Source organism: Hemicordylus capensis, chromosome 4 (genome assembly GCF_027244095.1).
Source record: "Hemicordylus capensis ecotype Gifberg chromosome 4, rHemCap1.1.pri, whole genome shotgun sequence".
Classification (NCBI taxonomy): Eukaryota; Metazoa; Chordata; class Lepidosauria; order Squamata; family Cordylidae; genus Hemicordylus; species Hemicordylus capensis.
In genome coordinates, this window is record NC_069660.1 from 248,276,913 (window position 1) to 248,298,706 (window position 21,794).

The window sequence follows — 21,794 nt, forward strand, 5'->3', positions numbered from 1 at the left end:
TTCTATACCACCCTTCCAAAATGGCTCAGGGCAGTTTACATTAAAACAAAACAATTAAAATCAATTAGCAGTTAAAAACAGAGGTTGTAAAACACCATAAAACAATAGCAGTTAAAACATTCAAAACACATTAAAAACCCTGAAAAACTAGGTTACAACATTAAAACTATTTTCAACAATTTAAAAACCCTGGAAGGCCAGGCCAAACAGATAGGTTTTGAGGGCTCTCCTGAAGGCCAAGAAAGAATTCAGATTACGGGAGTGCATTTCACAGGCCAGGAGAAGCTACAAAGAAGGCCTGCCTTTGAGTCGCCATCAGATGCACCGGTGGTAGCTGGAGATGGACTTCATCAGATGACCTTAATGTGAGGTGAGGATCACGCCGAAGAACTTTATCAGCCATTTATTCACCTTGGTTTATTTTTTAGACTGGCTCACATACTGTGCAGCAAGTTAACCCCCTAAGCAAAATGAGCTTGCAGTTTCCATGGTACCAACTCCATGCCTGGTGTAGCTTGCACAAGTGAGGAGCTCTGTTGCTACTAAGTTCGATCACTTCTCCCATTGGAAACAATGGTAGTAGGAGCAGGAGTGTAGCCATGCAACTCCATCATTGCCATCGTAAGCCATTGCTTCTGTGCTGGAAACAGCAAGCTCCCTTGTCACTGAGACAGGTGGCTCGCTGAGCAGTATGTAAGCCACTATCATTTGTGTATTTATTAAACCCCATTCTGTAACACTGTACTCAAAGCATGTACACAACTAACCCATATATACAGATAATCCCGAAATTCTAATAGGAATTAGGTAGGATGGGTTGATTATTCTTTAGCTGAACACAGTGCTGTGTACATTAGTACACACCACAAGGTAAATTCTTCACCTCATGTTAAAACACCCATTTCCTGTGTGACAATCTTTACTAAAAGCAACTTTTCTATACTTTCTATTTCTTATTTCTAGTTCCATGAGCAAACACACATTCTTATTGGCATCCCACACCTCCATAATCATCATCATCATTCGATTTCAACAACATAAGAACACCCATCTTGGCTCAATGGACAGTGGTTTTCATCTGTGTCCTATTGAAAGGCCTATGTTATAAAAGAAGATATAGGGTAGCTTTCAGACTAGTCAGTCATGACTAAGCAGTAATTAAACAAGTTAGTCACAACTAACTTATGTCACACTAATTTCAATGGGACTTAGTAATGGTCTAGAGTTCATAACGTGCAAAAGATGGTTCGGTGGCAGAATGCATGCTCTGCATGGCAACGGTCCCACATTCAATCTCCAGCATATCCACTTAAAGAATAAGGTAGCAGATGATAGGAAAGACTGTTGTCTAGACCTGGAGAGAGACTGCCAGTCAGAATACACAACAGGTGCCAACTGAATCTTGTAGAATATGCAGATTTTTTAAATTCTGGAAAGGAATAGCCAAATAAATGCATCTGACCTTCCAACAATTGTTGGGAAAAGCTCTTACAGAAGACACCCGAGAATTGAAAAAAATAACCACAAGTAGTTCCATAAATTGTGGGCTTCCTGTATGTCTACCCTCTAGCTATTTAGCAATACCAGGCCAAATGGACTGATATGTTATAGGGTAGGCTCATAGGATCCATAAGTTATGCTGGGAATTGGCTACTTACCATTTTGATTCCATCAAAGATGGATCAAGATTCATTCACTCAGTTGTGGTCAATTCCCATTTCACATGTGATTCTGGATGGTCTGAATGAGTGTAAAAACCATCCGTGCCTTCCTAAAATTCAAGGCCTGGGAAAGTATCAGCTCTCCTTTTTTGTATTTTTAAAAAGGGACATGCAATCTTATTTTATTTGCAAGTGCCCTTCAGATTTGATGGGAGGTACATGAATTTTGAAATTTGTTGTTACTCTGCATGAACGAACTGTGAAGTAAAAACTGGTCTTAATGGAAGAACACTGGAAATCTCTCTTGTAGTTAACATTGTAAACCGGGATGGCACACATATAAAGACAGCTCTGTAGAGTAAGAGTGAGAAGTATGTGAAAAGTCTAATTTCAAGAATATCACTTAAAATGGTGTGCCTTTGTACTGGCTAACACTCACTTCATGAAGGGGATGCACATTCCTTTATCTCATATTCAACGTCAAGAGCCAGCGTGGTGTAGTGGTTAGAATGCTGGACTAGGACCGGCGAGATCTGAGTTCAAATCCCCATTCAGCCATGAAACTAGCTGGGTGACTCTGGGCCAGTCACTTCTCTCTCAGCCTAACCTACTTCACAGGGTTGTTGTGAAAGAGAAATTCAAGTATGTAGTACACCGCTCTGGGCTCCTTGGAGGAAGAGCGGGATATAAATGTAATAATAATAATAATAATAATAATAATAATAATAATAATAATAATATCATCCCCCAGTGAGGCACTACCTTGGCGTGGTTGTGGGGCTTGCGTGCTCTGAGGAAGGTGAGAGCCATGCCAGAGATCCAACCATACTGGACAGGTCTCACCAGAGGAGCCAGACAAAGAGTGCCTCTCCCATCAACAATATGGTGAGACGTAACTTTAATAAATCTATACCGGATCGGTCGTCGCCCGGGTCAACAAGGACCGCGCCAGTGATATAGTCCCTGGACATCTGGTGGCAAGTGGGCAACAGGACTCAGGATCTTCAGTTGAGCAACCAGGGCTGGAGATTGCAAGGTTACTGGAAGAAGCGTCGCTTAACCGAAAAAAAAATACGAAAAATGCCAACAAGGAAATAATGATCTGCTATTACAAATCTAGTCCAACTAGAAGAGGTTATTTAAAAAGAATGTACCAAATTTGGAAAGAGAAGCATCCAGATACAGAAATAACAGAACAAAAGCTAGCAGACCAGAGAAGATTCATAATAAGAAATAAAGTGTTCACAGGAGTAGAGCTGGAAGAACTGCAAAGAGCAACACAGGCTCAAGATATGGAAGAAGAATTACCACCAACTGAAGAAGTTGCTCAGGCGCAGGTGGAGGAGATGCTGGAAATAGAGGATGCCACTGTTACTGAACTGTTTCAAAATTAAAACCAGGCAACCTCCCCTTTGCCTTCACCTCAAAAACCTGAATGCTGTTTAACAGAAAAGCAACAAGAATTAAAGCAAAAAATAACTGAGCACATGAACCAAACAACCACCAGGGTTCGACTTCCAGCTCTAAAAACAGTTGCCAAAAAACAACTTACTCGGGCATTAAAAGATGTCAATGCTGCACTTGCAGAAATAACAACCAATAATTTGCAAGAAACAAACCAACTAATGTACAGTGCAGCAACAATAACAACACAAGAGCTCGGATATAAGATCAGTGGACCTGTCAAAAAAGAAAGTAGTACATCACCTAAATGGAAGATTAGATTAGAAAATAAAGTCTCCAGGCTCAGATCAGATGCTAGTAAATTGAAAGATATGAAAGACAAGAAGCTGAAGAATGAAAACACCAAACAGTATCTGATCCAAAAATACCACCTAGATTCAAGGAAAATTAGAGAAGTCCTGGAAATAATAAAGCAGCAAATAACAGCAGTGTCAAAGAATATTAGCAGGTACAAAGCCAGAATCACACAACACAGGCAGAATCTCCAATTCCAGTCAAATCAGAGACGTTTCTACCAAAGCATAGAAGGAGAAACTGTGAGAAACGTAGAAACACCAAATAAAGAAGAAACATGTAATTCTGGGGGAAATTATGGGACAATCCAATAGATTATAATTAAAAAAGCAGGATGGACGAAAGAGGTCGAAAAATGTAACCAACAAATGCAAGATCTAATAATAACACCAGAATTAATAAGTGAAAGAGCAAAGAAAATTAAAAATTGGACTGCGCCAGGCGACGATGAACAGCATGGCTTTTGGCTTAAACACCTAACAAGCCTTCACAAACAACAATCAAAACAGTTCAATCACATTTTGCAAGGAGGTGATATTGAACAATGGCTAACAACTGGGAAAACTCATCTCATAATGAAAGACCCAGCAAAAGGTGCAGTTCCAAGTAATTATAGACCGATAACCTGCCTGCCAACCATGTTCAAATTATTAACTGGAATAATAGCAGATGAAGTCATGCAACACTTATTAACTAACAAACAGCTTCCAGCTGAACAGAAAGGAAATTGCCCAAACACCAGAGGCACAAAAGACCAGCTGCTGATTGACAAAATGATTTTAGAAAATTGCAAGAGAAGAAAAACCAATCTAAGTGTTGAATGGATTGACTACAAGAAAGCCTTCGATTCATTGCCTCACACATGGATACTAAAATGTTTAGAAACAACTGGTGTCAGCAAAAACATTCAGATATTTATAAAAAAAGCAATGAGCATGTGGAGTAGACAGTTAACAATCAATGGTGAGACACTTGGACAGGTTAGCATTAGAAGAGGCATCTTCCAAGGGGACTCACTATCCCCTCTGTTGTTTGCAATCGCCATGACCCCACTTTCACAAATACGAAACAAAACAGCCCTCGGATACCAAACATCTAAAACATCAAGTAAAATCAACCATCTGCTGTACATGGACGATCTGAAGTATGGAAAGTCCCAGTCAGAAATTGAATCACTGATAAACACTGTCTGTATATTCAGTAGCGATATAGCAATGGAGTTTGGACTAGACAAGTGTGCTGCATTAATAATGAACAGAGGGAAAATAAGAAAAACAGAAGGAATAGAACTGCCCAATGGAAGCAACATCAAGAACCTGGAAGAGAAAGAACATTACAAATACTTGGGCATTCTCCAGGCTGATAACATCGCACACACTGAAGTTAAAAGAAAAATTGGAAGTGAATACATCAGGAGAGTTAGAAAAATCCTCAAGTCCAAACTCAATGGCGGGAACACCATACAAGCCATAAACACCTGGGCTATACCTGTTATCAGATACACTACAGGAATAATAGACTGGACCCAGGCAGAGCTAGAGACGCTAGATCGTAAGACCAGGAAAATCATGACCATCAATCATGCTCTGCACCCCCGCAGTGATGTAGATAGGCTATACCTCCCTCGCAGCTCAGGTGGAAGAGGAATGCTGCAAGTCCATCAAACAGTAGAGGAGGAGAAAAGAGGCCTTGAAGAATATATCAAGGACAGTGAAGAAGATGCACTTCAAATGGTCAAGAACGAGAAACTATTCAACACCAATGAAAGAAAGCAGGCCTACAAGAAAGAACAAGTCAAGAACCGAGCAGAAAAATGGAGAAATAAGCCCCTGCATGGTCAATATTTGCACAATATAAGTGGAAAATCAGACATCAGGAAGACCTGGCAATGGCTTAAGAATGGCATCTTGAAGAAAGAAACAGAGGGTTTAATACTGGCTGCACAAGAACAGGCACTAAGGACAAATGCAACAAGAGCAGAAGTCGAAAAATCGACTGCAAACAGCAAGTGCCGCCTTTGTAAAGAAGCAGATGAAACCGTGGGCCACCTAATCAGCTGTTGTAAAAAGATCGCACAGACTGACTACAAACAAAGGCATGACAAGGTAGCAGGGATGATACACTGGAACATCAAAAAATACAAGCTACCTGTAGCCAAGAACTGGTGGGACCATTACATTCAAAAAGTTGAAGAAAATGAAGATGTAAAAATATTATGGGACTTCCGACTACAAACAGACAAACGTCTGCCACACAATACACCAGATATAACTGTAGTTGAGAAGAAAGAAAAACAAGTTAAAATAATCGACATAGCAATACCAGGGGATAGCAGAATAGAAGAAAAAAGAAAAGAAAAAAAATCACCAAATACAAAGATCTACAAATTGAAATTGAAAGGCTGTGGCAGAAAAAGACCCAAATAATCCCAGTGGTAATTGGCGCCCTGGGTGCAGTTCCAAAAGACCTTGAAGAGCTCCTCAACAGCATAGGGGCCACAGAAATCACCATCAGCCAATTACAAAAAGCAGCTTTACTGGGAACAGCCTATATTCTGTGACGATATCTATAACAACAGCAACAACATTGACAATAAAATTCTGGCATCCCAGGTCCTTGGGAAGGCCTCGATGTCTGGATAAAACAAACCAGTCAATAACACCTGTCTGACTGTGTAAATAAATAATAATAATATCATACTTTCATAAGATCAAGTGCTGCAGCTAGACTATGACAACTGAGTTTCTACACAAATTGATCCGGCTGACATACTGCATAAGGGAATCGCCGGGAACGGGATACTGCACAACGACATACTGCACAAGGGAATCGCTGACATACTGCACAAGGGAATCGCCAGCTGACATACTGCACAAGGGAATGTGTTTGGCTGCAGCATGCACATGTGAGCACCACTGACAGGGCTGCGCTGCAGGGCAGCAGCACTCTGTCATAAATCTCCATGCATGCACCTGCACAATACCCATTTCTTCCAATGGATGATGCATTGCACAACTGCATGCCTGGAGCTTTATGATGGAGGGCTCCTGGGCTGCAGACCAGCTCCATCAGTGGCATTTACATGAGCCTGTGATCCCTTTTCTAAGGTAAAAAGCCCCTGTTGTTGTAGCCTTTCCTCATTCACTTAGTTCACCTTTTCCAGTTCTGCAATGTCCCATTAGAGATATGGTGACCAGAACTGAACACAGTATCCAAATATGGCTGTGCCCACTTATTTTCTGTGCCCAGAATGCCATAAAGATAAATGCAAACGTCATTTTGAATTCCGGCATGCTCCACAGTTAGGGGACTTCTAGCTCCCTGAGAAACTTAGCCCCATATTGTATTGCTCCGTCCTAGCAATTCTGCAAGCTCTGCATGGCTTATTTGGATGTTTAGAAGCCAAGGTAAAAATGATTTGAGGCAGGTTGTAGCTGGGTTGCTTATGTGGTAACTGGAAGGTCTACAGGAGTGGTCTTTATACTGAATGCGTTAATTAAAATAGAATAAAACAAAGACCAGGAAAATTCCTTTCAAAGTAAAACTGCTTAAAATACTGGTGTGATTATTATTGTGATACCAGATCTTATTTAAAGTGGGGTGTGTGTGTGTGTGTATTTGACAGTATCTAGTTGACCCTCAAGGAAGAATATGCAGGTTTCATCTAATTCCCCAACCCCTGGGTAGGAATGTTTGAACTCGACTGCCATGAACAGGGCCAGTTCGAGCAGTTTGATCAGGGACCACTTAGAACTGGTTCATTGAACCGACTTGACCAGCCGATTGGTTTGACTGAACTGGCTTACATACCCGCAGTTCAGTCTGAATTTGGACCAAACCGGCTTAACTGGTCTGTGCACACCCCAACCCCTGGGAAGGCTATAAGATAAAGGGACACAGGTGTCAGTTGAATATTGTAGAATATACAGCTGTTTTAAATTATGGAAAGGAGCAGCCACAAAAATGCATCAGACCTTCCAACAATTGTTGGAAACAGCTCTTACAGATGATACATGAGAATGGAGAGACTGGGAGAAATACAAATAATTCCATAAATAGTCAGCTTCCTGTATGTCTACCCTCTAGCTATTTAGCTACACCTCTTCAACTATTTTATTGGAGGATTTTCAAGAAGACAATTCCTAAAAAGGTACAGTGTATATGGCCCTTGTGTCATAAAACAGAAACATTATCCAGAGGGAAGAAAAGATGAAATCAGTACATTGTCCAAGGACTCTGGAAACAGCTATGTTCTCAGAAGCATTTGCATGTTCAATTATCTACTGAATAGGTGTGAGGCATGCAGTTAGATTCAGTGTAACAAATGGAGTAGGGGTTCTTAGCCTGGGGACCATGGGGTAGGTCTAGGAGGTCCATGGAAAATCTTTGCTGCACTCAATTTAATTTGCTCCCTGGTAAGCCAGAATAACGCCTCCCCCCCTCAAAGTTTTTAAACTGGAGCCTTATGAAAAGATATTATATAAGGGGGCCCACAGGAGCAAAAAAGCACCTGAAACAAAGGAATGCAATGGATGGTTCAAGGAAGATATTTATGTATTTATTATATTTGTGGACTACCCCAAACTTATGTCTCTGGGTGGTTTACAACACCACAAAGCAAATAAAAATTTAAAACCAAAATTCTAGTTAAAACTTAGGTCAATAAGTGTGTCTTTAGAGACCTTTTAAAAGAGATGGGGAGGCTCTTATTTCAGCAGGGAGTGCATTCCAAAATCTCCGGGCATCAACAGAGAAGGCCCATTGTTGAGTAACCACCAGACGAACCAGCGGAACTGCAGACAGACCTCTCTGGATGACCTCAATTGGCGATGATGCTCATAGTGAAGATGTTCTCTTAAATATTATAGGACATTTAAAAAGGTGTCAGTGGATAAGTGAACTAGTTGCTAAGCAGGCAATTTTTTGAGATGCTTTATTCCTGCTCTGCTTCTTTGCTTCTAAACTCAAGAACTACAATTTGCTAGTCACGCCCCTGCCCATTCCCCATTTTAACAGAGGAGTGGGCACAGGGAAAACATAACATTTAGCCATTGGTTTGGAAGCCAGAAAGTTTGGATTCAGCCTCTGGTTCAACAATACTTTTAAGCAGTGAATTTGGACAAGTCAGATGATCTAGTTTGAATTTCAATTTTACCATTTCAAGGAAATACACAGCTTCCTCGAGCCACAGAGATATTTTGAGGATAGGTTTCTTCAGTGGGTATGATGTTTCCAGATGTTTGATAACAAAATCAGTAAATTGTAGGCTAATTAATTAATAAATATTGAATACGTGGTTCCCCCACCACCCAATTTCACACATTTACCAGCATGCCCATAAAATGCTATATGAATGATCATATACCTGAACTGAATTGAGATGACAATATCCATTTAAAGGAAATCTGATGACATGTGTTGAGTCGTGATTCCAACCTGCATTGACAGAATTGCACATCACATCACCAATTTCTGGGAAAACCTCTTCTATCAAGGACTTGTCACCACTCAAGGTAATCCTCTCTCCAAGATCGGGAGCAACTCGCATAACTAAGCACTCGCAGGACTTTGAAAATCGGCCCATTTCTCGATCCTGTTTCCACCTTTCCATTTCCCCGAGCATGGGCTGAAGCTGAAAATACTTTGCCTCTTCATATAACAAGCTGTAATCCTGAAAGACACATACATTTATATTGCCAACAGGAAAATACATATTGGTCATTATGTAGTACACGTACAGAAATTTTCTTAAATATTTATTTTGTTCCAGCATAAGGGTAGGAATTCTCCACCATTTCCAACTAATAAGGGCTCAAGGAAAAATGTCATAACAAACAGGGAGCTGTCCCATATTGAGATCTATTCTTCTCTACATGTGTCCGGATATCACAGTCTGGTTCCCCTCCCCTGCCAGTGGCAGTCAATTATGTTAAACGAGGTTGGGGGAAACATAGAATATGACTAAATTTGGGGCGGGGGGAGAAACGTGACACAAGGCTGCCCTTTCCCAGGCCACCTCCTGCAAATAACTATGTATACTTAAAGCACACACTCAAAAGAAAGCTAGTGACAAACAAGGGCAAACCAATGTTAAATTCTGACTGAACTCTAGACCAGATCATTTAGGGACTTGGGATAAGACATTTGTACAACAAGTATTTATACTGTAGTTACAACCATTTCCATGAGAGTTTATAGATAGGGTTGGATGGCAACCTGTAAACACTGGTGCTTAAAAACATCTAAACGAAAATGCAGTAATTGCAAACAGCCAGCATTCAATTTGTTAAATAAAATCATGTCAAGAACACGCACATTCCTTTTCATACAATTCTCAGTGGATGAAATAGACAAATCTATTCGAGCAACATTTTTGATGCAGCTCCACATAACTGACACCTGACCCTCTTTTCTACCTTACTTCAGCATTTAACCATACAGTGAAACGTCAACAAGAGGCAAAACCACCAGTGTCTCAAATGTTTTCAAAGCATGTTTCAAAGCTCATAGGGCAAGTTTGTGTTTATTGAGTGTTTCCAGTAGTAGGACAGTAAGTACAGTCTACCAGTGTCTCTCTCACAAATTGTGGATATGTTTTCTAACATTTCTAACAAATGTTAGACTCATCAGCCTCTTCTGTTATCTCTAGAGCAATCAATTCACTTGCTTATCCCATGAAAGCAAGTAAACTATTGGCTTTTTATTGAGACTTTTAGACGAATGTTTTTTGTTGCTGCTTTGTATTTTATGGTTATATTGTGTATGTTTTTTAAACTTTTAATTGGATTTGTATTTTTATATTCCATTTTAATATTTTTATTGTGTAATTTTTATAGTTTTAAATTTTGATTGTTTTGTAAACCACCTTGAGACTGTTTTAATGAAAAATGGTATAAAAATTTAATAAAATAAATAAATAAATAAAAATAAAAGACCTTCCCATCTCATTCACAGCATTACAAAACATATGAACATATATTGAATGGTCATAACCAATGACTGATAGTGTTTCATATCCTCCTCAAAAGCGGTGTGGCCCATTTACTCTTCAAACTGTTTCATGATGTGAGCAACATCAGGTCTGGAAACACACCCATGGTGCAATTCTTTCGGGTCTGAGGCAGAACCAGCACCACCTGTCTCCTTCATGACCTGGCTGTCCATGTACCTGATCTAGGACCATGGAAGAAAATGCTGTTTTGTTCACTCAGCAGGAAACCTTCCTTGCTGAAAGCTTTGTGCTAGACCAGACAACCCATTTTCAGAGTCAGCAAGTCTTGAATATAGTATGGTAGCATAGAACAATGGAACCATTCATCTCAATTCATTCATCTCAAGTTGAAATTGGATGTTTCCTGAGTTCTCACAAAAATGAGGAGTTTCTGTTCAAGAATTTAGTCCCAGAAGCAAAGGTGATGACCTGGATGGGTTACACTATTATTCAAATTCTAACAGGAGATGTGCTAGGTCATTTGTCTGGAAAGTCTGGGGTAGGCTTCTTGTGACCAGTGTTCCTTCTAAGATGTACGTGTGCTCACATGTTTTTTTGATGACTGCTCAGTGAATTTTAGATCCTGATCAGGTTGAGTGAGGAAGGCCTCACTTTGAACGCAAGTGTGCACTCACTGCCTTGATACTGCCGCCAAGAACAAAACTTATTCTGCACACAGATGAAAAAAAAAAATTAGAGAGAGTACTGTTTGTGACTTCTCCATGGAGGCTATTGACTTTTAGATGTCAAGTTCAAGGCATATAATGCATTTGGATGAATAAGGCTGAAAGTTCAGAACTTGTGAGATTTGCTTTTAAGAGAACACATATCCACCTACTTTCATGTAGTCACTGTCTCAACAACTGCAAGAAAACCATTGATGTATAGCCAGTCAAATATAATAAGCATATACTCACTAAATCATTCATGCAGTGTCCACTGTATGGACGTGCAGTTTAACATTGTAAAAATATGGCTCACATTTTGTGGGTTTCATAGCAAAATATGTTAAACATATGGGCAGGTCACAATCAGTAACTCCATGCTCTTTTTTCAGTATGTGAACAATTCTTTATACTTTCTACACTATGCAATATCACTATAAGGAAGTCTGCACTCCACAACTAGTAAAAGGATTCTTTTCAAACTAGAATATTTTCTGGATCCACTGCTGCCGGATGAAGGATAACACTTTTATTATAATAAATATAATAGCAGCTTTTATTGACTGACTGGAAACAATACATTTCTGAGCTGGAGCAAATTATGACCCACCGTTTGGAGACTTCTAGATACCTAGTAAAATATGCAGATCTGTTCTGTACCAGACATGATTTTTGTTGCTTCATTTAGGAAGGCATTTCAAGATATGGGCCAGTCTGGAACATTGACCCTAACATAGACAGATCATATATAAAGCACTGTACTATTTGGCATTGATAGCCATCACTCGGATTATAATGTCCAGTTTAATTTAAAGAAGATAACAGCAATACATGGAGAAGATGGCGGGCATTCTCTGTAGTTACCCCAGGGCTGTAGAAAGCACTCCCAGTAGAAATCCATAACCTGAATTCATTGCTGGCCTTCAGGAGAGCCCTTAAAACCGATCTGTTTGGCCTGGCCTTCCAGGGTTTTTAATTTGTTGTAAATTGTTTTTAACTGCTGTAAATGTTCAGCCTGGTTCTCCAGGGTTTTTAACTGTTTAAATGTTTTAATTGTTAATTAGTTTTATGCTGCTTTTAAAGTTTTGTTTTTAATAGTTAATTGATTTTAATTGTTTTATTTTGATGTAAACTGCCCTGAGCCATTTTTGGAAGGGTGGTATATAAACCGAATGAATGAATGAAGGTTCAAAAGCAGCAAGAAGAAAAAGGACTTAATGTACATGCTCATATCATGCTTAGAAAAGATAATGCAGGGCATAAAGGGTTCTTCCAATACTGAAAAACAAATGTCACAAAAAAGAACAGCAGTTGGTAAGCAACTGGTTCCAGCTGCAGCAAAAGCTAATTGAGGTAGGAAAGTCAACAGTGCCTGGATGTGGAATGGGCTGTCAGTGTCAACCAAAGAAGTGGCAGATTTTTCTAGCCCTTTTTCTAAGAAGGAAATGGATAAGAATGCATCAAGGAATACCTTCCATCTTCTAAAGAGTCCTGCTCACTGCACAAGACTGGACTAGGAGAGCTTCAAGGTCTCTTCAAAAATTGGATTCAATTATTATACATATCAAAATAGAACTGACAGAAACCTCAACACAAATCAATGTGGTAGATTTCATTTCTAGTGAAAACAAACATGAATTGTGAACAGGAAGGACGGCATTTTATTTATTTATTTTTTCCATGACTGACCTACCTCCAGGAAAGAAAACCATTAGGGGCAGTGGGGAAACAGATGCCAAGTCTCAAGTGGACATATGTGCATATAGGCTATTTTTAGACAATAAGTGCAATTTAGAATGGTCTGCCTGAAGAATCGTTGCGAAGGGCAATTTGGTACTACAGGGTTTTGTCAAGAATGCAGTTTAGCTCTGTGACTGGAGCTAGAGCTCATTTCATCACATGCTTAGGTTTTCCTACTGTGTAGATAAGTAGGGCCAGATGTTTCAAATAACCTGGGGCTGGGTTTTTTAGTGCTCACACAAAACGTTTTTGAAAATATGGCCCTTAAGCAACAGGGATAAAAAAAATTACACAATATCTTGAAATTCTTCACTTCTTTTCACAGTACCTCCCCATCGTCCATCTGAATAACGAATACCATGTTAGGACACATCATGCTAAGGTGTGGATTAATAGAAACTATGCAATGATTAATTCTGATGGTGCTCAGTCTCCAAGCCTAATTTCAATGCTAGAAAAAGAATAAAGTCCCACAAACACAGAGAAAGCTATCAAAAAGAAGCTAGTAGTTTAAAATGAACAAAAGCTCCCGTTTCACTCATAATAATTAGCAGGCATGTGTGTATATACTTCATGAAGAGCCTGGTTTTCACATGGACATTTTTAACAAATTGATATTATACAGTACAAGGATTTATTCTTCAGAGTTGCCATTCTTCTCTGTGAGCAAGTCCTACAGAGATCAGGGAGACACAGAAGCTCTGGAACACCTAAATATACTCTTGAAATTGAGAAAAATGCTGCAACACATTAGATTGCAATCACACATTACAGTGCTGATGCAAAGAGACTACCTCCATGGACAAAGAAAAGCCAAAAAATCATGTCTACAGCAAAACAGAATTATCTGTTTTAAGCCAAGACCATGCAGGAAATTGTGACTGCATTTTCAAGTAGCATATGAAATACACAAGGACATTAAAAAGTGTCCTGCTGAATCATATGAATATATGAAGCTGCTTTATATGGAGTCTCAGACCACTGATCCATCGAGCTCAGCACTGTCTATAATGACTAGCAGTACTACTCCAAGGTTTCAGACAGAAGTCTTTCCTAGCCCTACCTGACGATGCCAGGGATTGAACCTGGGACTTTCTGCATGCAGAACATGTGCTCTGTCTAGTTACAACCTCTCCCCATTTTAGACAAAGTGTCTAACTTGTCCTGCATCCCATTTCTAACAGTGACCAGTCAGATACAAGGCATGAGAGCAGCAGTGCTCCCCTGTTGCTGCCTCCCAGTAACAAATGTTCAGAGGTATACCAATTCTGAATCTAGAGGTTCCATTAAACTATCATGGATAAAATCAGCTGGTAGATTATACTCCATGTGCCTCTTGGAGCACATTTTCATTCTCTTAATAAGGAAGCACTGCTCAGACTGTCAGTAGCTCACATATTTGTTACTTCACCCACACCTACTCTGCTACTATCGGATTATGATTCGACCTGCTTTATACATTCATCTAATAGAATCTGCAGTCAAGAAATGCCTCTCAGAATTATCTTACGTAAATTCTGACTTCTAATATTCTTCAGATATTCACTATGCACTCAAACAGTTGCTGTCCATGAGCTAAAATATTTGAGTTGAACATTTGATAACTGACAGTGGGAACTTTTCAGCAGTTGGCATGCAACTGTATTGATATTTGCAAGCGTATGATACGCAGCAACATATTACAGTATTTACAAACTTTCTGTCTTCAGGAGGCATTTTCCACATGCCACTTCAGGAGGAACTTGCTGCCATGGAACTTCTGTGCCCTGCAGAGAAATCTGAAGCATGTTCTATGGCAGTGTTTCCCAACCTTTGACCCTATCCAAGACACACTTAGATTAGAGAATAAATTGGGGCATGCCGCCCTTCAGCCAAAGCACCACACAATTATTTATTTATCCATTCTCCAGATGCTTGCTTGCTTTATTTATTTATTTATTTATTTATTTAAAAAACTTATATACCGCCCAAACTTTCATCTCTGGGCAAATTAACATAAAACAACACACATATAAAAGTTAAAACAAATCAACAGTTTAAAAACAAACATAAAATTAAAACAGATAATTTTAAAAAGCTTGGGCAAAAAGATGGGTTTTCAGGTGTTTTTTAAAAATTGCCAGAGATGGGGAGGATTGTATCTCAGCAGGGAGTGCATTCCACAATCTTGGTGCAGCGACCGAGAAGCGACCGTCTCTGTGTAGCCACCAAACAAGTTGGTGGTAACTGGAGATGGACCTCCTCAGATTACCTCAATGGGTGGTGCGGCTCATAGTGAAGAAGACGCTCTCTTAAATACCCAGGGCCTAAGCTGTTTAAGGCTTTATAAGTTATAACTAGCATTTTTTATTTTGTCCGTAAGCCTATTGGCAGCCAGTGTAGCTCCATCAGTAAAGGAGTAACATGGTCTCTCCGAGATGACCCAGAGACCAACCTGGCTGCCTCATTCTGAACCAACTGAAGTTTCTGGACTATGTACAACGGCAGCCCCACGTAGAGCGCTTTACAGAAGTCAAATCTGGAGGTTACCAACAGATGTACCACTGTTTTGAGGTCATTGATCTCAAGAAACGGGTGCAGCTGGCGTATCAGCTGGAGCTGATAGAAAGCACCCCTGTCCACTGCTTCAACCTGAGAAACCAGGGAGAGGTGTGAATCCAGAAGTACTCCCAGACTGCGAACCTGTTCCTTTTAGGGAAGTGTGACCCCATCTAGAACAGGTAGATCAAAATCATCTCTAGAGTTCTGACCCCGCACAATAAGTACCTCCATCTTATCTGGATTCAGTTTCAGTTTATTCTCCCTCATCCAGCCTATTACTGCTTCCAGGCAGGCATTTAGGGAGGATATGCCAGCTCCTGAAGAAGTTGACATGGAGAAGTAGATCTGGGTGTCATCAGCGTACTGGTAACACCCCGCTCCAAATCCCCTGATGATCTCTCCCAGCAGTTTCATGTAGATGTTAAAAAGTATTGGAGAAAGTACGGAGCCCTGAGGGACACCATACTTAAGTTCAGATTTCGAATAGCAACGATCTCCAATCGACACCATCTGGAGTCTGTCCAAGAGGTAGGAGTGGAACCACTGTAAAACAGTGTCTCCCACCCCCAACACCCTCAGACGTTCCAGAATGATACTATGGTCGATAGTATCAAAAGCTGCCAAGAGAGCCAAAAGGACCAACAGAGTCACACTTCCTCTGTCAATTCCCAATTGGAGATCATCCATCAGGTTGACCAAAGCAGTCTCCACCCCATAGCCCGCCCCGAAAACCAGTTTGAAATGGGTCTAGGTAATCAGTTTCCTCCAAGATCGCCTGGAGCTGAGAGGCCACCACCCTCTCAATTACCTTGCCCAGCCACGGGAGGTTGTAAACAGGCCTGTAATTGCTCAGCTCTGAGGGATCTAATGCAGGCTTCTTTAGAAAAGGTCTAATTATTGCCTCCTTAAGACAAAGAGGCCTCCTGCCCTCCCTCAGAGAAGCATTTATGATTTCCACCAGGCTGCCTACAATAGTCTCCCTGCTAGATAGAACAAGCCATATTGGACAAGGGTCAAGAGAATAAGTGGTAGGCCTCACTGCTCCAAGCAGCTTGTCCACATCCTCAGGAGTCACAAACTGAAACTGATCCAATCGAATCACATAAGAGGAGTTGTTGGGCACTTCCAATCCAGACAACAAATTAATTGTGGAGTCTCCATCTAGGTCTACCCAAATCCGAGAGATTTTATCTGCTAAAAACTCTTTAAACACATCACAGAGGGTAACTAATTACTCCAAATTCTGGTTCAAGGTGGGGGGGGGCAGATACTAGTCCCCTCACAACCATGAACAACTCCACTGGATGTGAACTCGCAGAGGCAATACGGGCAGAAAAGAACCGCTTCTTTGCCACACGTATTGCCTGTGTATAGATCTTTAAATGTGCTCTATGTCGCAATCAGTCGGATTTGAGTCGAGTCTTTCTCCACTTGCACTCCAGTTGCCTGCCTTGCCGCTTCAGCCCCTGTAGATCTTTTGTATACCAAGGGGCCAATTTTGAAGCAGGTCGGAGGGGATGCTTGGGAGCAATCGTGTCTACTGCCCTGGTGAGCAAGTTGTTCCAATTCTCAAGCAGGGCATCAACAGGGTTACTGGCAAAGCCAAAACTGAATCCCTCTAAGGCTTCTTGGAATCCTACTGGATCCAATAACCTCTTCAGGCTGACCATTCTAATAGGCCCCTCATCCCTGAGGAGGTGGGAAGTGACTGTAAATCCAACCTTAACCAGATGGTGGTCCGTCCATGACAATGGGGAAATCATAGGAGTCCCAACCCACGGAACACCACCCTGATCAGAGTAAAAGACCAAATCAAGCGTGTGACCTGCAATATGCGTTGGTCAAGGTCCAGAGACCACTTGGGATAGGCCCATATTTGTCATGGCTGCTATGAACTCCTGAGCTGCCCTGGACAGATTGGTCTCGAAATGAACATTGAAGTCCCCCAGCACCAAGAACCTGGGCGATTCCAAGGCGAGTTCTTGAACTGACTTGAACTCAGTAAGGGATTCCGCTGGGCAGCGGGGCGATTGGTACACCAACAGAAGTCCTAATCTATCCCTGGTCCCCAATCTTAAGTACACACATTCAATATGGTCCGATACCCTAACAGGGACCCTGGTAAGGGAGATATTATCCTTATAGACCACAGTCACTCCACCTCTCCACCCACATCCCCTCACCTGCTCATCTATAGAATATCCTGGAGGGAGAAGTTGGGACCAAACTGGACCACTAGCCTCCCCCAACCATGTCTTGGTAATACATACCAGGTCGGAGTCCGGTTTATTTTGGACCAACCTGGCATTGAAGAGAAGCAGGGTAAGGCTATGTGGGTTGTTGGCAGTGCTCCCCGAGGTCAAAGAGCTGGCAGGACAGCCGGAAGGGGAGACAGCTATTAAATTTCTGACTACCCTTCCCCTGCAACGGCCTGCTGACCTGCCAACATTACTTCTTCTATTCCCCACCACTTCCGGGATAGCTGCCCCATAGTCAATGAAGGCGCCCCCTCTCCCCCCATCTCCAGATGAACTCAAACACATTACAACAACTTCAACCCAAGTCCAAAATAACTTAAAACTGACTAAAGAAGCCCTTTAGCCCTCACCCTCATTCTCCCCCAAAATGGCTCCCCCAAAGGGGCAACCCCGCTGGTGGTGGGCCCGCTGCCACATGCAGCCTTCCTATAAAGCCCAAAGCTGAGCAGGTGACTCAAGGAACTGCTGAGTCACTCGGAGGCTGGTCCCAAATCTCTGTTGCCAGATTTGGCTTTTTTAAAGCCAAACTTTGGGTTACAGCCCATTTGACCCACAAGTATACCCTTTAGGTTTTGGCAACAATGGTCCCAATCCTGCCCACACTTCCCAAAGATGTTTCCCACAGGGGAAGCAGAAGGAGGCAAGCAACAGCAGAAGGAACCCCAGCACTCACCTGGTCTCTCACTCCAGGCAACTCTGGGTGGGAAGTGGATGGACTCTCTCTCTTCCTCTCTGCTGGGCTTCATTATGGGGCAAGCCAGTTACAAAAGCCAGGACTTTAAACTCCAGGCTTTGCAGCTTTCATGCTCCTTTATGCATTGGAAATGGGGCTCTTCTCTCCCAGTGCCTTGTGGGGTGAGTCAGCTTCTCTTTGCAGCTGAATCAAAGTGAGTCAGTGTGGCACACTGGCAAGCCTCCCACAACACATGTTGAGAAATGCTGTACACATTCCAGTTAGACAGGGCACTATTAGGCTGCAGAATCACAATTGTCAATGAAGAGTGCACTTTAAAACCTATCCACATGGATGTGCATCACAGAGAAAAACAATTCAGTAGTAAGCTGAAAGACAAGATTTATTTCAGCTATTCTTTTCACTGAGGAACCACCATATACTTCCAAAGAACCCAGGGCTCCATAAAAGACAATTAGAAAACTGCAGTGCATATTTGACTGCATTTGAAGTTTGGCATGCAAACATGAGAAAAGACATGAGAGGTCTCATCATGCAGTGTTATTTGCTATTTGCAAGTTTATCGCATGTGAGTTTTCATATATGAAGACTGACAAAATTAAAACAATCATAGGATGCTCAGAAGTTTAAGGCGTGTACATTTTAAAGTGTTCTGTTAATTTCACATTCAAAACGTGAATTTGAGTTTTGCTTTTAAAATTCCCATTTTTAAATGTTAATGGCAGAACTGACAAGTTCTGAATATTCATTTCAAAGATCCTATTTGCTCAGTTAAATAAAAACACCCAGCAAAGCAGCCTAAAAATACTGCTTCCCTCACTTGGTAGTTTTGGTTATTCAAATTACCTCCTCAGCAAAACATTTCATATGTTATTAATGATGCATAAAATTTCACCTTGAAGTCATCAGGTATTAGGAGTTTTGACGTTCTTAGGAAATTCAAGATATATCTGAACATTTGGCCATCTCTGTCAATGAAGTAGTGCTGCTTCAAGCTGTCCAAAACAATTGGCTCCGTGCCATCAAAAAGCCTACCAATTCTGAAAATGAAAGAAAAGAGAACATCAACATCCATTTACAATCCGCAGTTAGCCATTAGGAGGCAACAGCAACTCCCGGTCAAGCAGTAAGCCAAATTGCTCAGTTCCATAGTTTTGCTTTTAATTAAGCTCAGGGTTGATAGATTTCAGAGGGAAAAACAATATTGCTACCATGAAGCATAGCACAGCAATAGGTTACCAGGGTTAATTTGGAAAATATTTCAAACTAAATGGAAAATGCCAGGAGTCATCTATTAAACTATATGTAAGAAAAACAGAGCAATATGGTATTTATCTCAATTTCAAGAGTTCTTTAAGTCATGCTCTAAAGTGATGCTGGATAAAGTACATCCATAAGAAGCCTCCTACTCAAGAATTTTCATTTGCTTAAAATATCTCGCAACATAAACCTTCAGGCCGAGATTTTTGTGGTCTTTGCTCTGAACCAAAAGTAAACCAATTATGTGAAATTTGGTAACCATGTGTCTGATTCTTATGTTCTGAATATTTTAAGTTTTATTGATTTAATTAGATTTAATTATTTATCTATCATATTTCTATACTGCCTGATATGTACATCTCTAGGTGGTGTACAAAATTTAAAATATTTAAAAGTTACATATTAAAACACATGACAATAAAAATAATAGAACAGATATTAAAATAAAACAGGTTTTTCAAATTATTAAAATTAATTCTAGTTAATTTTAGAATTAAAATGCGCTCCATGTGGGGCTGCCTTTGTACGTAGTTCAGAAACTGCAGTTAGTCCAAAATGCAGCAGCCAGCTTGGTCTCTGGGTCATCTCGGAAAGACCATATCACTCCTATCTTAAAACATCTACACTGGCTGCCGATAAGTTTCTAGGCAAAGTTCAAGGTTTTGATTATAACCTATAAAGCCCTAAACAGCTTGGGCCCTGGGTATTTAAGAGAACGTCTTCTTTGCTACAAACCACACCACCCATTGAGATCATCTGGAGAAGTTCGTCTGCAGTTGCTACCAGCTTGTCTGGTGCCTACTTGGGGACGGGCCTTCTCCATTGCTACCCCAAGGCTTTGGAACACACTTCCTCCTGAAATAAGAGTCTCCCCATCTATTACAACTTTTAAAAGGAAAGTCAAGATGCATTTGTTCACACAGGCTTTTAATTAGCCTGGGTGATTGATACAATTAATACAATTAATTATTGTTTTAATTGTGTTTTAATAGTTTTAACATTTTAAAATTTAATTGCTGAAATGTGTCAATCTTTTTATCGGTTGCTTTTATTGTTTTGTTGTAAACCGCCCAGAGAACTTGCATTTTGGCAGGTATAAAAATATGTTAAATAAATAAATAAATAAATAAATAAATAAAAGCCTGCGAAAACAGGAGTCTTGAGGTTCTTCCGGAAAACAGAGAAGGAGATGCTCTTATTTCAATAGGGAGCATATACCAAAGCCCTGGGGCAACCACAAAGAAAGCCTGGTCATGGGCTGCCACCAAACGAGCTGGTGGAATCCATAAATGGACCTTGAGGTTGTGCTCCTTCAGTCTCCCTCTGCCTTTGTAAGCTTTAGAGTGGGCTATGGGGTTGAGTCTGCCTTGGTCAGCCAGATGCATGACCTTACCGGGAAATCAACAGAGGGAGTGTGACTCTGCTGGTTCTTCTGGATCTATTGGTGATGTTCAATAATTTTTAATATTTACATAAAACCGCTGGGTGAGGTCATCAGATTTGGTGCAGGGTGTTATCAGTATGCTGATGATACCCAAATCTATTTCTCCTCCTCCTCCTCCTCCTCCTCCTCCTCCTCCTCCTCCTCCTCATCATCATCATCATCATCATCATCATCATCATCAGGAAATGGCATTCACTCCCTAAATGCCTGCCTACAGGCAGTAATGGGCTGGATGAGTGATAACAAATTGAAGCTGAATCCAAGCAAGACGGAGGTGCTCATTGTGTGGGATCGGAATTTAGAGGATGAGTTAGATCTTCCTGTGCTGGATGGCGTCACACTCCCCAGAAGGAACTGGTACACAGCTTGGGAGTGCTCTTGGATCCAGGCCTCACCATGGTATCTCAGGTGGAGGCTATGGCCAGGAGCGCTTTCTATCAGCTTCGGCTGATTCGACAGCTGAGTCCATTTATTGAAGAGAACGATCTCAAAACAGTGGTGCATCAGCTGGTAACCTCCAGGCTCAACAACTGCAATGTGCTCTACGTGGGGCTGCCTTTGTATGTAGTTCGGAAACTTCAGTTAGTTCAAAATGCCGCAGCCAGATTGGTCTCTGGGGTAGCCCGGAGAGACCATATTATGCCTGTCTTAAAATAGCTGCACTGGCTGCCGATATGTTTCTGGGTGAAATACAAAGTGCTGGTTATTACCTTTAAAGCTCTGAACAGCTTGGGCCCTGAGTTATCTTAGAGAGCGCCTTGTTTGGTATGATCCCCATTGCT

At 41.0% G+C, this 21,794-nt stretch overlaps 1 protein-coding gene across 7 annotated transcripts in view; it reads right to left on the reverse strand.

Moving 5' to 3' along the window:
- KCTD1 (potassium channel tetramerization domain containing 1) overlaps positions 1 to 21,794 on the reverse strand; it is a 166,212-nt gene that overhangs the window by 4,163 nt on the left and 140,255 nt on the right. For all 7 annotated transcript variants that reach the window (XM_053246932.1, XM_053246931.1, XM_053246933.1 and 4 more), the window contains 2 exons: positions 19,204 to 19,348; positions 8,785 to 9,090 (listed from right to left, as the gene is read on the reverse strand). In XM_053246932.1, the coding sequence (XP_053102907.1) occupies positions 8,785 to 9,090; positions 19,204 to 19,348 (451 nt within the window). The remainder of the gene's footprint in view (positions 1 to 8,784; positions 9,091 to 19,203; positions 19,349 to 21,794) is intronic.